Source organism: Juglans microcarpa x Juglans regia, chromosome 6D, assembly GCF_004785595.1.
Source record: "Juglans microcarpa x Juglans regia isolate MS1-56 chromosome 6D, Jm3101_v1.0, whole genome shotgun sequence".
Taxonomy (NCBI): domain Eukaryota; kingdom Viridiplantae; phylum Streptophyta; class Magnoliopsida; order Fagales; family Juglandaceae; genus Juglans; species Juglans microcarpa x Juglans regia.
The window spans coordinates 18145372-18163339 of NC_054604.1; the positions used below are offsets into that span (position 1 = coordinate 18145372).

The 17968-nt window shown below is 33.2% G+C and overlaps 1 protein-coding gene and 1 long non-coding RNA gene across 2 annotated transcripts; both read left to right on the plus strand.

The window, feature by feature from the left end:
• Window positions 1–208: 208 nt before the first annotated feature.
• LOC121236157 lies at window positions 209–17561 on the plus strand. The gene is made up of 3 exons (XR_005934661.1): window positions 209–360; window positions 9612–9617; window positions 17549–17561. It is a non-coding gene; the product is annotated as an uncharacterized LOC121236157 (long non-coding RNA).
• On the plus strand, window positions 12169–13495 carry LOC121236156 (ethylene-responsive transcription factor ERF038-like). Its single transcript, XM_041132676.1, has one exon. It carries the CDS (start codon window positions 12187–12189, stop codon window positions 13027–13029), a length of 843 nt encoding a protein of 280 aa, XP_040988610.1. The 5' UTR covers window positions 12169–12186; the 3' UTR covers window positions 13030–13495.
• Window positions 17562–17968: the final 407 nt, after the last annotated feature.

Here is a 17968-nt window from a genome sequence, read left to right on the forward strand (position 1 = left end):
TTATAATATCATATAATATATACCATAGTATATCATATGTGTATGTATATATATATATTATATACATATTTTTTTTTTTAGAAAACCGAATACTTCATATTAATAATTCACCCAAGTAAAGATAGATAATTTTGTTAGCTGTTGTTTGATTTATTCTCGTATCTTGCATTGTTATTGTGCATTACTCTTGTGTCTTGTACGTTTCATTAAAATAAATCTTAGACCCATTTGAGAATTATCAATTCGGATGAACGGTTGATTGTTAACTTTTGAATTGTCCAGAGTGGACAGTTTGGGATTGTAAAATCATTCTTGTAAACTATTCGACTATATATGTTAGTGTCCGACATAATGATTTTGGTAAAGTCATCCCTTCTTGTTCTCTTGATATACAGTTTCGGTGATGGTGCATCGACGTGTTATTCGTTGGTGCACACAACTAAATGAGCATATTTGAAGAGCTATGGAAATATGATGCTAAAATTTCATTGGACATAACATATAATAGTTGATAGGTTGGCGACTATAATCTTTTAATCTTGAATGAGATATGATCAACTACCTGGTGAAAGGAATAAATTGCATAATAGACATACTTGCTAGTTGATGCCCACGTGACTGTTTGTATAATGAATGTATCAGTATTTTAATGTTATGCCACTGAAGAGGAATGATGTTTGCAATACTTTACCTGTTCCTAGCTCTCCTTCTAACTCACCACTGACTCTACAGAACAAGGTAAAATTTAATAGTAATTTGTTTCAATTAAGGTCATTCATACATATTACATTGTTTCTAACCATTATTTACTTTGTTTCTACAACGAACTAGATATTGTATAGAGTTAACAGTATAATTTCGTCAAGGTTGAGGCATTAGTAGAGGTGTGACATTGAAAAAATATCGTAAAGTGGGTAATATTAAGATTAACATTCCTGACAAATATACCAGAGGTGAAGGACAACAAGCAGCTTGGCTTGTATCGCATGTGATTTCTCTTACACGAACTTATACACCTTTAGCTATGAGTTCATGGTAGAAAATCTCCAAAGATGTGAAAGAATTTATCAATAAGCGTTATTTGGTAATGTTTAAATAATTAATTTATATTAATATTGTTTAATATATATGCAAAATTTAAACTACTCTGGGTGATAATATCTTATGTATATATTTTTTGAAAGAGGACTTTGAACTAAATTATGGTGGGAGAGAGGAGCGTAAGACTGTCGATGAGTTTATATGTAATGCATTCTGCAAATATAAGGCAAGGTGTTATGAGCATTACAATAAATTCGAGAACAAGGAAGATGCACGCCAGCATTCTTTTCAAGATGTCTGACCTTCCAATTAGGAAAAGTTTTGTTTCATGTTTGAGGATTCATCATATAAGGTAAATTAAATGAATTTTTTTACATGTCCTATTTATAATTTTTGCTTCCTAATATTTACAGCTTTTATACAGGTGTGAAGTTTTATAAACAAAACAAATAATCGAAATTAAAGATTCATTATCATGCAGGCTCAAGATTTTTCTATCGCCTCTCTAAGAAATTGGTAAAGCTATTTTTTTATTGTATATAGTTTGTTATTTGGAGATATTCTAATGACTTTATATCTCAACAGATGTCTCTTGTAGCAAGAGTTAGATATTAATTATGATCTGACAAAATTATATGTTGCATCACATACTGATCGTAATAAAGAGTAGACTCATCCCGATTCTCGTGAAAATTATGTGAGTATGATAATCTGTTCTAATTAAGCATATTTGAATATTTGTGATGATATTAATTATTTCTCATGTAAGATAAAATAGTTACCCTATGTACTGAATTTGCGTCAGATCAAAAGTTTTTGGTCAATGTTCAGGATATCTGAGAGGTTTGGGTCGCAATGTAAAGCTTTCTATTTCTTCCTCATCGTCCGGATTTGCCTATAATACCTCTATAGTGTTAGACAAAGCAAATTTCAAGATCGAAGAATTGACTGCAAGGTAGTATGAGTTAGAGACTCAATCGATGAAACAAGCAGACATGGAGATGCGCATGAAATAACAAGAACAACAATAATAAGAATTTAGGAGAGATGTGCAACTCCAAAGCATATGCTTATGCAACAGTTTAGACCTCCAAGCAACAGATTTACATTATATGTATAGATTTTGGGATCTATTTTTGTACGAAGAACGCTAGTACTTCTACTGTTTTATTTATTTAGTTCGCACTTATTAGATTAGTTTTATGGGTATTGAACAAATTGTAATATATTTTTTAAAATCTTATGTATGTCTATTTGGTTTTTAAATATTGGGTAAAATAAAATAGTTACCATTCGAATGAGAAAAAACCGTTCGAACAAGATGGGTAAAACTATTCAAACATTGGATACAGAACATTCGAATTTAATCAGAATTAACATTCGAACAGTACATGAAACCGTTCGAACAAATCATCGAACGTGAACTAAATGTTCAAACTTCTACTGATATGAAATCGTTCGATCATATCATGGTCTGTTCGAACGTCTTACTGTTTGACTATCAAATTGTTTATTTGAACGTTTCCTCATGCCTATTTGGTCGAACAGACTGGTATCGATCGACGCATCTCAAAAAAAAATTCCATTCAAACGCGATCGAACGGTTCTACTCAATTTTGTGCCAAAAGATATTTTTATTTTGTTCTAAAAAATATCTTTTAAGACATTGTTATTGGAACGATCTTGGACTTTTTTTTCGTTCTAAGAAGTATTTTGAGATGAAATCCCAATTTTTTGGGACAAAAATTGTCATCCTAAAAAACGTTGTGTTGTAGTGAAAATTGAAATTATTTTTTAATAATTTATCACAATTATATTGGTCGATTTAAAATAAGTTATAAAGTAGTTATATTTATAAGCATATCTTTTTCTTTTTATAAATTAAATTTATTTTTATTTAAATGACATAAATAATTATAATTAGTGGCTAGACGCATTCCTAATCAATTGCGTAATTGTAGTCCGCATTTATGACGTACGTTTTGACGTTACATGACTTTACAAATCACGGGACCGAACGAGAAGTTGTAATTAATTAACACCCTTCGCAAAATCAATAAGAGAATTGTAATTAACTATATCTCATCAGGGTATGATCGTCATTAAAAATCCGAAACATTTAAAAGTAATGTGGCTCCTTTCACGTAAGGAAGAGAAATAATATTTACATGTATTTTAATAAGAGAATAAATATAAGATCTATATTAAAAAAATAATTTTTTAATAATATATTAGACTCTTTTTCAAAAGAAATGAGTAGTGTTTGCACAATCCATAATTGTATCTAGTATTGCTCTATAAGAGAAAAAAAAATACTATTTGCAATTATAAAGTGCGTCAAGCACCGTGCACACTTTTTGAAAAAAATGAGTAAATATAAGATCCACATGAAGAAATTAATTTTTTAATGATGAATCACACTCTTTTTTAAAAGAAGTGCATGTCACTTGCACATCCATGACTATATCCATGAATGTATCTAACATTATTCTTCGCCAAAATATCATACCAAGGCTGTTCCTTTTTTGCCCTTAAATGCATATATGCCCAAGATCCAACTCATATTTTGCCCTATGTATTTTGTACACTAACCGTAACGATCCGGCCCAATAATTTTAAAGTCAGAATATTGATAATCTTTATTAGGTTTAAATTATATTTAATATGTCATATTGGATAAGCCCACGAGTGATAAATTATTGAGATTGATTAGAAATTTTAATTAGGCTTAATAATTAGATTAAATCTCATTTATTCTTTATTAAATGAGTTAAAGTCATTATAGAATTTAAAAATTGGCCATTATGAATTTATTTCAATTTAAAATCATCATTAATTGAAGTCCAAGGAGTCTAAGTCATTGTCAATCCTACATTAAATGAATAGTTAGATCATGTTTTTAAATTCAAACTCTTTTCTTATATGATCATGACCGAGTTTTCAGTAGATTAGTATCACTACATGTATTACCCGAGTCCAACTCAAACTCGTCGGCACCCTCTCCCAACGGGGTTATAATTCTACAGCCTTTGTCACCCTAATTTTCTACACCCGACTACCCTCTATATATATCTATATATATATATATATATATATATATATATGTATTTCCAACCCATTATCATCCATTATTTTTCCCCCTTACGAAACCAAGGTTGTCGCAAGTCTACTTTATTTTGTCAAAAAGCCTAGATACACAACTTATGTATTAAAGTAATCATTGTTGCTCTGTCACATGTTCCTTCTGATTGAAAATAATTCCTACTTTTCATATCTATAGTATTACAAAAATCTCATTTAAACCATTGTCTGTAGCATTTGTTCTTTATTAATCATCTAGAAGACTTTTAAGGATATTTTCACACTTTTGCTCTTGATTTCAATTCTTGGTTGAATGTATATTGTGGATGTGGGCTGGGCTTACTTTTACGTTAATGAACTGTGAAAGAAGATTTAGGAAGCAACACTATAAAGTAAGTAGTTTGATCATAAATTAAAATTAGCATTGTTAGTTAGTTATATTTATTATTATCAAAGCCAGTTCTTTGGAAGTCAATGCTTATATACCATGCATATCATGATATTTGCAAGCTCTTCATTCATCATAATTTATGATATTTTTTATCTCGCATATTCTAATTATATATGTATTATGCATCTCACGTTATAAAAAATACATAAGTTTTTATAAGATTAAGTGTAGGATAAAGATCAAATTAATCAGATGGCCATTCAGATGCATGGTACCAATGCAGACAGGGTGGATGTGCAAGCCACGGACTCAAGCGTGGTCTACCATAACATTTTATAAGATCAGATCAGTGGTTTCCCTTGTGGGCCACAGGATGTGGGACCGGTGCACAATCTTGCACACAAAGTTAAGCGTTTTGGCCAGTCTGAATACTCAAATAATTCAGATCATTCAATTCGTCTAGATAATTCAGATCAATTAATATACTAGAAATATTTTCAAGCCATGCATGTCATCAGCATATTTATGAACAGATGTGGTTTTAATTCTCAGCAAGAATTTTATGAAAACTTTTATGTTAAGTATGTTTACATTATGATGGGTTTCTTACTGAGTTATCAACTCGTTTTAGTTTGTTTTATGTTTTTAAACCACCCTAGATCAAAATATTTATAAAGGTAGAGCTACAAGACGGGACTTGGTCTAAGGAGGCGTGACAGTGACCTAGATCATGTATAGAGATTTTAAGTTATAATTTTTATGGCATAGACTTCGAAAATTTTTAATAAATGCTTACACACTCTCTCATTTATGATTTCAGTATTTTAGTACAAAATACTCTATTTATTATGAGGAATTTTTGTACTTGACGCTTCCTTTAGAATAAAAAATGTATATTTTTAAGTCAGGTTTAGTAGTAGCACTCCGACTCCTATAATTTTCTATAAAAATGACGTATTTCTTAACTATGAGGAGCGAGGTGTTACACTAATCTCACTAAATGCACTTTTGTTCTTTGAATAAAAAATATCACCTTTCATATATCAGTAAAAACTAGTCATTATAACACTTATCTTGTAAGACAACATTAAAGAACGCTCCGGGCCATCATCTATACACACTAGTTTCTCACTAAAATTGATAGCAAACTGTGCTAGACAATGAGCTACTCTATTTCCTTCTCTATATGTGTGTTGAACTATCCAATTTTGATGTTTACAGTTTTGATGTTTACAAAGAATACCTTTAATATCTTCAATAAGTTATCCATGCCATTCCTAGCATTCCTCCCTATTGTTCACAACTTTGATCACTTCCAAAGCATCACTTTCGAAAATTCCCTCTTGTATATTAAGTTCTGCACCCAAGCAAAGGCCCCTTCAAAGAGTAGTAGCCTCAACAATCTCAACAGTTTGAATGCTATCTTTTGGCATACACAAAGACACTTGCACATCTCCCTCTTCATCTCTAATCACCACTCCAGCCCCATCCTTTTCTATTTTAGCTTGAAAGCAGCATCCCAGTTTATCTTCACAAGACCCTCTCTTGGAGATTTCCATTTAACAAGCATCCTTTCTACTGTTGCAGGTTCTAATCTCTGCACACACCTCTGTTGAGCTTGTCTGAATTCTTTGAGACTAGCTTTTGCTTGTTGAAATACCACCCCAGGGCTACTGAACTTTCCTTCAAAAACAAAACCATTCCTTCTAAGCCAAATATGCCTCATAACCCCATTTCCACATTTTCCAGAGACAATTCTACTAACATTCTCCTCCAAACAACAGCCATATCCAACTCATTTGACCTCTATTTCTGCACTGGACTCTCCCTCTCTGCCCATACATCAACAACTGCAGAGCAGCTCCACAAGGCATGGCTCACTATCTCTTCCACAACTTGGTTTTTCCACAACTTTTCTCTTATAAAGGTTCCTTTTAGTAGGAAGACAATTATTTAGGGTCTTCCATAAAAAGGTTTTAACCACTCCTGAGGCATTCAACTATCAAGCTCTCTCCATCCTTCCTTTAGCTTCCTACCATCTGATGACTCCCTTTTTTGCTCTTGCTTTCTACTCAAATCAAGATGGTAAGCACACCTAACACTAAAGCACCCATTCTTAGAATAGGTTCAAATTCTTTTATCCTCCAAGCCAGTTTGACTCAAAAGAATATTGCATACCACTTCAGCATCCTCTTCATTGAATGTAGCCCTCACTACCTCGACATTCCATTTACCCCCACTCCCCATCAACTCCACCACTCTTGCTTCATTATTCAGATGTCTAATTGGGGATTGAACTTGATGAGAAGGTTTGCTAGGCAGCCATTTATCCTCCCACAGTTTTATGCTTAACCCATTTCTCACTGTCCAGATGAGTCCTTCCTTAAGTAGCTTCAAGGATCCCCAAATACTCCTCCAAAACAATGATGGATCATGACCCAATTTTGATTCAATCACATTAGAGTTCTTGTAATACTTAAATTTGAGCACCATAGCAGCAATGAAATCTGATTTAATTACAAGTCTCCAACATTGCTTTTCTAGGAGAGTAGTGTTGAACTTTCCAGCTCTCTAAAACCAAGACTCCAAACCATTTTTGCACAGCCCATTCTCTTCCTACTAGCCCATTGTATCTTTTTTTCATTATTTTTGTACCTCCACAAGAATCTAGCCATGATACTAGATATCTCCTTAGGCAACCTAAAGAAACTCATGTGGTAAGTTGGTATTGACTGGATAACTGCTTTAAGTAAGACTTCTTTTCCAGCTGGGGATAAGAATTGGTTTTTCCAGTTGTTTATTGTGTACCAGATCTTGTCTTTAATCACCCTAAATGTATTGTAGCATGCCTTTCCAACCATAGTAGGTAACCCCAAATTCTTCTCACAGCTGCTTTGCACCCTTGCCCCTAAGTCTTGCACAATAATTCCCTTCTCTTCAGGTCTAGCTCAATAATTCCCATAGGATTTCCCTAACTTTCTACCATTCTAGCCATTTAACTCTTGCAAATATGATACAATCATCAGCAAATAGAAGATGTGTGACCCTTATTCCTCCCCTTGCAACAACCACCCCTCTTATTTCACCTTTTATTTCAGCCTCATTGATAAGGTTACTTAGACCTTCAACACCTAACAAAAACAGGTAGGGGGATAATAGAACCCCCTGTCTAATGCCTCTTGAGGTTATATGACTTCACCAGGCTTCCCATTTACCAAGACTGCGTAGGAAATTGATGTTATGCAGTCCATGATCAACCTAATTCACCTCTCACTAAATCTCATCCTCTGCATGATAGCTTTCAAATAGGTCCATTCAACCCTATCATATGGTTTTGAGATATCCAATTTCGAAGCCACTCTCCCCTTAGATCTTGTTTTCAATGAATGTAAAGCTTCATAGGCTAATATCACATTTTCCACAATCAGTCTCCCTGGTATGAAAGAACTCTGGTTTTTCGAAATGATCTTATCAAGTACTACCTTAAGTTTGTTTGCAAGAGTCTTGGAAATTAGCTTGTACAAGACATTGCACAAGCTAATTGGTCTGTAATCACCTACTGACTTAGGTTCTAGGACCTTTGGGATCAAAGCTACATATGTGAAGTGGATGGACTACTCTAATTCACCCCCATTCAGGAAACTCAGCACTACTTCACACACCTTATCCCCCACAGTAGTCCAATAAGTCTAGAAAAGCAAGCCTCAAACCCATCAAGGCCAGGAGCTTTCAAAGGGCCCATTTGCTTAAGAGCTACCAATACTTCTTCCTTTGTAAAAAGCTTCTCTAATTCTCCATTCATCAGCTTTGTAACTCGAGACCCAATAGACTGCACCCCTTCCATAACCTAACTTCTTGTAGGAGTTGTTGTTCTGTACACCTTAGTGTAAAACTGCCTAAAAGCATCCACAACTTCCTCATTTCCCACTTTCAACTCTGAGTTGGCATCCATTACTAAGAGAATCTGGTTCTTTTACCTTCTCTACTTAACACAAGCATGGAAAAACTTTGTATTTTTATCCCCCAATGAATACCTCTTCTTTTTTGCCCTATGTCTTCACCTTATATCTTCATTCTCTAGTAACAAACTCACTTCCTGTTGTAGCTTCTTTAATTCTTTAGGATTGTGAGGTCCTTCATTTTCTTGTAACTGCTTTATTCTCTTATTAAGCTACTCAATATCATGGCATCTCTCACCATCCTTTTTTTTGAAATTTTTACTCAGCTTTCCACTACATAATCTCAGCATATTTTGCACATTCACTAGGGGTTTCAGATCAGATTGAGGGGTATCAGACCAGGCTATCCTTATCAATTCTTCACATTCATCCTCCCTTATCCAACTTGCCTCAAACTTAAAAGAATTATGCCTTATAGAAACATGCCTACTGTCCTTCCTCATAGAAAGCATAACTGGGTTGTGGTCTGAGCTACTAGTTGTCAATCCTTCCACTTTAACCTTCCCAAAAAAATTAAAATACTAATTATTAACCACAAGTTTGTCCAACATTTCCTTTGTAAAGGTTTGGTCTGAGTGCATATTGCTCTAAGTGAAAGGGTTCCCAACAAATCCCTCATCCACCAACCTGTTGACCTCTAGAGCTTCACAAAAGCTAGATATCAACTTTTCATCTCTTCTATTACCCCCCCCCCCCACCCCCTCTTCTCATCCTATGATAATAGCTCATTAAAATCTCCAGCTACAGCCCATGCCACTCCATCTGATGGATTAAGTTGTTTGAGAAGCTCCTATGATTGCCACCTCTTATTTGTATCAGGATGCCCATAAAACCTTGTGAACCACCAACTTCCTTCACTCTCACTCTCGACAGAAGCACTAATATGCCACTGTGAATAGCTTTGTATATCAACATCATCCTGATGTTCCCAAAACAAAGCTAGTCCTCCTCCTCTTCTCCCCAATGGATTAACTGCCAAACATCCCTCCATCCCTAACCTTCTTTTTAATTTTTCTACTGCAGCTGCCTTAATTAGTGTTTCAATAAGGAACACTACTTTGGGTCTCTTATTCTTCACCAGAAGGTAAAGATTTTGAACTGTCCGATGGCTCTCAAGCCCTCGGCAGTTCCAACTTAAGACATTCGTAATACTTGGCGGAGGTTGTATGCCACAAAATCATCATCCACTCTTTTAATCTTTTTCTTACTCACAGAACACAACTCATCTGTCACCATGCTAACAACATCTCTCTTATGCATAGTAACAGGAACAAGGGACTCTTCTACAGGAGGCCTCCCTAGAGCTCTCGTCTTCCAACTACCACCACTTTGCTCCTTAGCCTTCCTACTCATTGTTTTACTCACTGTTTGGCTCATTGTAAAAGTAGATTCTGCCTCATCCCATTCCTCTTTGCTCCCTCTTTCAACATGTTCAGTATTCACCTGCCTTTCACCCATTGAAACTAGATTCCTTACCACAACTTCCCCCTCCAGCCCTTCACCTGTCCCTTCCCCACCACTCACTTCTACTACCCCCTCCTCCCTTGGCTTTCCACTACCCTTGGTATTTTCACCACTTTTTTTTCCTCCCCTCTCCATTCTTTTTTTATTCACTAGCAGAGCTCTCAACCATGATCCAAATTGGTCATCACTCCCATCATTCCCCCTACACAACCTTGTTTACTATGCAGAATACAACCACATCGAAAGGAAAGCACATTTTAGGAAGCTTTTCATATTTGAAAAGTATCCACATACCTGTCCCATTAAGCATCATCGTTCTCCCCCTTGCCACATCTTTCAGCAGGTCACACTCCACCCTAACCCTTAAGCAACGACCCCAGGCGACATTGTCTTCCTGCACTAAATGCACTTAATCATATATAACAAATGAATAAATTTTATTAATCTCGGAAAAAAAATCATTCCACTCAAATAATTACTAAATTTAATTAGAAAACATGCAATTATTACAACAATATGGTAGCAATATTATTTACTTTTCCTCGGATCTTCGTACTGCCTAAACAAGGAGGAAGTAATAGTCCCATTAATGTATTGGTACAAGTATACAACTGGCTGACCCCCACATGACAAGGCCTCTACATCTATACCCAACCCTACAATTTATAAGCCTTGTAGCTCGTGCTAAATGCCAAATATATATTTCACGTATCATATTCCTTGGATTTTGACGTTTCAATTTGCTCCATTGCCTTGTCCTAATTGGTCCTAGGACACTAGGTATTAAGAGCCGAAAAGACACATTACAATATATAAATAATTTAGCTTAGATTTTCAAAATAGAAAAAATATGACGGAATTAGTGATTTTCATTAAAAATAATGCCTATTACTTTTTCCTAACGAGACTTTCCGGCATGCCCCAATTCATGCATTTTTAGTTTTTTTTTTTTATTTTTTTTTAACCAATAGATTCATAAAAGTTACTAAAATTTAGAGGAAATTAATTAAAACACCTATATATAATTTATGACTCTTGATGAGTAGATTATTTATGTACGATTTGATTTTTGTGTGCGGCCACTCCGCTTCATTCTAATGATGGGTTAATTTGAATAATATAATTTAAGACTATATTGGTTTATTCACTTATTTGTCCCTCTCTTTATTCATATATAAGAACTTGTGAGGTTTCTCAACATTAGAATTAAATAAAAGAGAAAAAAAGATCGATGTGCTCAATTTCATAGACACCCTTTTAAAAGTTCTATTTATTGAAATTTTTGGTGCTACTAGTAATATGTATTTGAGTGCATATTCATGATGACTTAATTGGTCCCTAATATATGGTCAATTTACGTACACATCTTAATCAAAATGGATTATATTTGGTGGTGATAAAATATTATGGATGCTAAAAGGGTAGGAAACCTCCACTCTTCTGGTCCCGATAAAAAGGAAATTAAAGAAAGGAAAGTAAGAAAGCATGAAATGCTCATAGCACTTAAACCAATAGGAAGTAAACAGTGGCCGGAAGAAAAGATAAAGAAAGCATGAAATGCGATGGCTGATCTTTAGAGCAAGGAGATGAAGGATGGATCCGGTTGTGCGTATATATATATATATATATATTACTGCATGCAGCTACCTCACGATGGCCCCAGTAATGTCCATTTCATGACTTTTGTTTTTTTTCCTTTCCTCTCACATTAAGGTTGGTGAAACAATATTAAATTTGCTGAAAGATAATGGGCATTATTATTTCCGGGTGGTACATGAACGATACGATATGATTTGCTTGTCTTTCCTCGACCATATATTCTTTCAGAGAATACCAAATGGAGACATGAAATTCAGAAGAAATACAAAATATACCTTGTTGCTCTTGTTTTTTATGACAAGATGAGTTTTCTTCCAAACCGGACATATCACAATCACAAAGTTTCTAAAAATTCAAGTTAAAAATTGTCATTTTTATATATAGGTTGAAGGATGTTTCTTAAACCCAATTTGGTAAAATACATATATATTAATATCCTATTTTTATTGTTTTCATGCCGAGTCTCTTTTTATTATGGTAGGAGATGGGAAGAGACCAACAAACAAGGGAACTGTAAAGATACTGACAAAACCATGCGTCATATCTAGGTGCTTAGGAAAAAATAACCCCAAGACTTTACCCTTTTTTTTTTATCCATAGGTCCCATGTCTTTAAATGTTAGTCCTTTATTACTGTTGTGTGTGAAAGAATATGAGATTCTCCCATACCTCTGTTATAAGTTGTGTCTATCACATTTTCTCCTACTACTCCCCAAACCTCCCTTTCTTCCTCATGGAAGAGACTAGAGGAGCTTCAGATTCCAAGTCTCAAACAACCTCTACATCTTCCTCCTCAAACTCTTTTTCCCATTCCTCTAATTCATTCCCTTCTCAAACAAATATTGCAGCAGAATTCACTGTTCAAAACAGTTCCAAGAGAGTTCAAGAAGCAAAAGATGGTGATGAAAATAAGAAAAGGGTAAAGAGTAGGGATGATGGGAAGCACCCAACATACAGGGGAGTGAGAATACGTCAATGGGGAAAATGGGTATCAGAAATCAGGGAACCAAGGAAGAAATCAAGGATTTGGCTAGGGACATTTTCTACACCAGAAATGGCGGCTCGAGCTCATGATGTAGCTGCTCTTACAATCAAGGGCCAGTCAGCTTTTCTCAATTTCCCTGAGCTGGCTCAAGAACTACCCCGACCGGCTAGCTCATCTCCCAAGGATATCCAAGCTGCTGCAGCCAAAGCAGCAGCCATGAACTTCCCCAAAAGCCATGAAGCTGCTGAAGCTGAGTTGAGCCAATCCATGCTGTTGACTGATCCCTACTCTCCATGTTCAACCATGGCTTCCCAGGACACCCGAGACTCCTCAACTTCACCTTCAAACGATATTAAAGACGACGCCTTTTTCGACCTTCCCGATCTCTTGCTCGATGTGCGTAATCAAATCAATGCGTTTTGTTACCCATCAACATGGCAGCTGACTGGAACTGAACCTGTGGACACCTGTCTCCGGATCGAGGAGCCATTTTTTTGGGGTTCCTATTAGAGTAGTCAGCAGACATGCCTATCAATGCTTGAAAATGTCAAACCTTTGAGAATTTCTGTCTATGTTGATGTTGCTGATGCTTCGAAGTTTCAAGTATATATGAATCTTCAGGTTTTATGGATTTGAGTTTACAAATCTGAAAGATGGGGTTGCACTTCTCTGTTGATCAGTTGCATCTTTCAACTGACAAAGAATCTTAACCTCTATCTCCCTTTCATCCCAATTAATGGCTGTTGTAAATATGCGATGTAAATGAAAGTTCACGTTCAGCAATAACGGTATGGGTCAAAACTCCCACGTCATCTGTATATATTATTGGTTCCAATGCATTCGTCTCTAAATCTAGCCATTTTGTTAAATTTAGAAACCAAAATCTTATGGAACTGTGCAAAAATGCTTCATTTGGGGGGATTACAGCGTGATAGCTCTCTTTCCTGCCCATTTTAATAAAATTATAGTATTTAAAGCCGATAGTGCTGCATATAAAGAAGCATGGGTACGAGTATATATATATATTTGCTTTTGCCTTTTCTTTTATTTTTATTTTTCTTTTACTCGGGGGGATTTAACAAAGAAGCATTTCAGCATTTATAAATTATTTCTTTTTCCTCTTCTCTTCTTTTCCATCCTTCTCGACTTTAATTAAGAGGAGTTATATATACGACCCACTTGAGAAGTGAAATATTCCATAATATGATGTAGTGTTGGTTTTTTGCTCCTTTGGCATTTGTCCCACATTGGGGGGAATGAATGAGGAGCAAGGCTCAAAACCTATTAAAGCATGGCTAGCTCTTTGGCTAAGTGCACTAGTCAAAAATTTAACTAGTAACTTTTAACTTTAATAAAATTTGATCTTTTTTCTTGTAAAAGGGAAAGAGGTGTGTAAGTTAAAATTTTACTAATGAGAATGCTTTGTGAGTAGTATATTTTGGAATGAGGAGAAAATTTGTATGATTCTAACAATTTTTTACATAGTATTTTTTCTTCTCTAAGTTTGGTGGTTTTTCTCCTATTTTGAAAGTTTTTTACTTAAATTCTTATGTTGTTATTATTTCTCATTTTTCTTGATATTCTTGCAAAGAGTAGATCTTAAGAGGTGAATTTGGGAGGTCTAAATTCTCAACAAGATAGATTAAGTAATTATATATATTAATATTTATCCTTTTTCTCAGCCATATTTAAGTACCACATCAATCTAATACAGTTTAAGCAAGTGATGATGATGAGATTAATGTGACTCGTGACTAGGGGTGGCAATATGTGACACAACCCGTTAACCCAATACAAACACAATACGATAAAAGCGGGTTAGGGTTTAGCCTTAACTGGTTCGGGTCAAAATGGGTTGACTCGTTAAGACACGATTGCTTAACGGGTCAACTCGTTTTGACCCATTATAACCCGTTAAGCAAGTTAAAATTACAACTATACCCTTATACCTAAAAATAAAATTGTTGATATTTTAATTTCAATATTTTTATTATTTGGATTGTAATTTTGGACTTATATTTAATTTTATATTTTTTATAGATATTATGATTTTAACATTTATATAAAATTATACTAAACTTAACTAGGTCAAACTAGTTAATTATGGGTTTGTTCAACCCATTTATATAAACGGGTCAAAATGGATTGACATGACACGACCCGTTATGTTAATGGGTCGTGCTAAGGTTTGACATTTTGACACGATAAATTTAACGAGTCGGGTTAGAGTTGACCCATATAGTATAATATATATATTTTGATATAACACGAATACGACTCGTTAACACGATTTGACACCCCTACTCATGACCTACATATATAATTAATTAGCATCTGCTGCTTGCTTTCTAGCTGATGTAATAAGGAAAAAACTACTTTGCCCTCCTAAGCTTATTGCTCAATTTGACCGTTTGCTAAATTTTTTTTTTATTTATTTATTTAGTGATTAAGATAGTGATTTTAAGTGTATTGAAATATATTTTTTTTTTTTAAATATTTAAATATATTAAAAAATATGAAAAGAAGGAAAAAAACATAAAACAGAAAAGTGAAGAGCGGTAAGGTTGAACCGCCCATTCTGGCGGCCCGACTCATGTAATAATATCTGCACTGCATTGGTCTAAGTCGACATTATTTTAATTGATCGAACAAATATATATATATATATATATATGTAAAATAAAATTGAAAGTCGAGATGGGTAGATACAATCATGATCACCTGCAATATGTATATGTGCATAAATTTGACAGCGCTAGATATCAAAGTTTGTGGGGCATATGCTGTTGACTACAAAAAGACGTTGTTTGGGAATGTGAGAGTGACACGTGCATTTAATCAGAACCCTATCGAAGACGATATTATTATAATTATTACGTTTAATGCCCTGAAAATTTATATTATTATTACTATTATTATTATTCCAATGATCACTCGGTATTTTTTTTTTTTTTTTAAATTTTCCAACTCCTAATCATTCGATTATATATATATTGGTCTAACATATATCGCATGATGGCGTTGCTAAGACCGAGCTAATTAGCTTGTGCATATCATGTATGTCATCATGTGTCGGATAAAATTATTCAATTGATGTCATTCATGACTCACAAAACTCAGCTTAAAGGTAAGAACAAGTAATATATATATATATAAACACACACTAGAGAACGGCCCCAGGTGCGTTAGTCCTGGAGTGTATCTGACATATTGATTTAAATAAAAAAAAAATGAAAAAGTCAGTAACTTATTTATCTGGAAAAAGAAAATATAAGGTTAAAGAAAAATAAAAAATTAAGATTAAAAAAAATATAAATTTCAGCAAAGTATGAGTATTGATCTGCATCTATATTGAATTATTTTTTTATTTAAAAAAATTGAAACAAAAAAAGAAAAAGAAAATGAGTACACTGTCAAAACAAAAAGGATATGAAAAATAAACTTCAATTCATGTACGTCACGGGGCTATTAAGAGTCTTTTGGTAAAATATGATCATTCATTAAATTCTACAATAGAGCTACACGTCAAATGGTCAAGGGTCTTAAAGACCTTTTGGTAAAACATGATCCTTCATTAAATTCTACAAGAGAGCTACATGTCAAATGATCAAGAGTTTTAAGAGCCTTTTAATAAAACAAGACTTAACGAATCTAACGAAAAAACAAGAAAAGTTATAATTTACAGTTAAATAGACACTTATTATAATATAGTAGATATAATATATATATATATATATATATATATATATATGTAAGCAACAAGTACTACTATATATTCAATCACTCCTAACAATATATATACATATATATATATATACTAGCAGTGAGTGACGTGCAATTCTCCTAGTGACTAATATCCACAAAATGTAAAAATAATATATTTTTTAAATAAAATTAATTAGTCAATAATTTAATGTACAGGAGTAGAAAAATAAATTTTAACAAGCATCATAATGATAACAAAATGTTACAGTAATATGAGTAATATGAAAATTAAAAGATTTTAGATATTCTAGCAATAGTTTTCTTAACAAAATATATGAATTGTAGAATTTAACCACACTATTTAATGACTTGCGGAGCACTAAAAAAATCATTTTATCTAAATGCTTTTAGTTAATTAAAAATATTATGATATTTAAATTATATTAAAAATTCTAATTATTTATATGATTTTATTCTCTTAAAAATATTTAACAAAACTCTATTTTTTATTTAATTATAAAATATTAGTATTTTATAAATAAAAGTTGAATTTATATTTTAATTATCTATTTTAAGTTTGTTTATTTTTAATATTTTAATCTCTACTGTTGAATCAATTCTGGAGATTCAAGATGAAAGATTAAAATTTAAAATTTAAAATCTTAATTTTTTCAATCACTGTTTATTATTGTTGACTTTTAACGTGAACGATAATTCTTAAATAGTAATTACTGTTCACGTTATAGTCACTTTTAAGTTAAAGGAGATATAAACATCAAGTACTACTATATGTTCAATCACTCCTTGCCAGCTATCTTTTTAAGAGACATCAATTTAACTACTCCAAATTTGACATGACTTGCAAATATGTGTATACCCCAGCTTCCATATATAAGAATCTCATTAGATTAAAATAGCGATCGAGGTACTTTATCTATAAAATAGGTAACTTAGTCACTCTATAATTACTCTCCGATTATTGAATTTCTCTTAATTCGTTAATAAATTAAGAGAGTAACTAATTAAATATCTAAAAAAAATTTCAATGACTGTTAGTTTATTTTTGTCATAAAAATGAATATTATGACAAATTATTTGTAATGAAAATATATTTATTTAAAAAAAAATAGTCATTTTAACAGGAAAAAATTAGAAACAAATAAACAGTTTTGTTTTTTTAAGCGCGTGGGAGGCCAGCTAACTAGAGCTTTTCGCTGTCCGACCATGTAAAAAGTGGTCCGCGAGTCCACTAAACTATTAACTGTGCATGCAATTAACACGTGTGATTTGGCCGTGGACTATATATAACGGGGACGTGACGGAGCATCCAATGTTCATACTCACTATGTATTTTTTTTTTTTTTAATAAAGAACCGGTAGTCACACACATAGAAGTCTCATCTCAAGTTTATTAAAAACTTTCACATGACGGAAGAAAATCGTAGTAACATCATTACACTTAGAGGCTTACAAGATATAATGCTAAACTCACTATGTATATAGAGCGTTGAATGGTTATTGATAGGGATGTAATCGGTTCAGTTTAATTTGATTTTGGACAAAATTTGGGACCAAACTGGTATCCACCAATTATATATTTATAAGAACCGATTTCACACCGGTTACTCTCTTAAACTAGTACTTCTAATTTTAATATATTATATATTATATTATATTATATATATAATAGTTTATTATAGTATATAATATTATAGTGATAATATATTGTAGTATATTATAATAT

What these genes read in the sequence shown, in the direction of transcription:
- LOC121236156 (XM_041132676.1), top strand. Translation starts at nt 12,187, where the DNA reads ATGAGATTCTCCCATACCTCTGTTATAAGTTGTGTCTATCACATTTTC.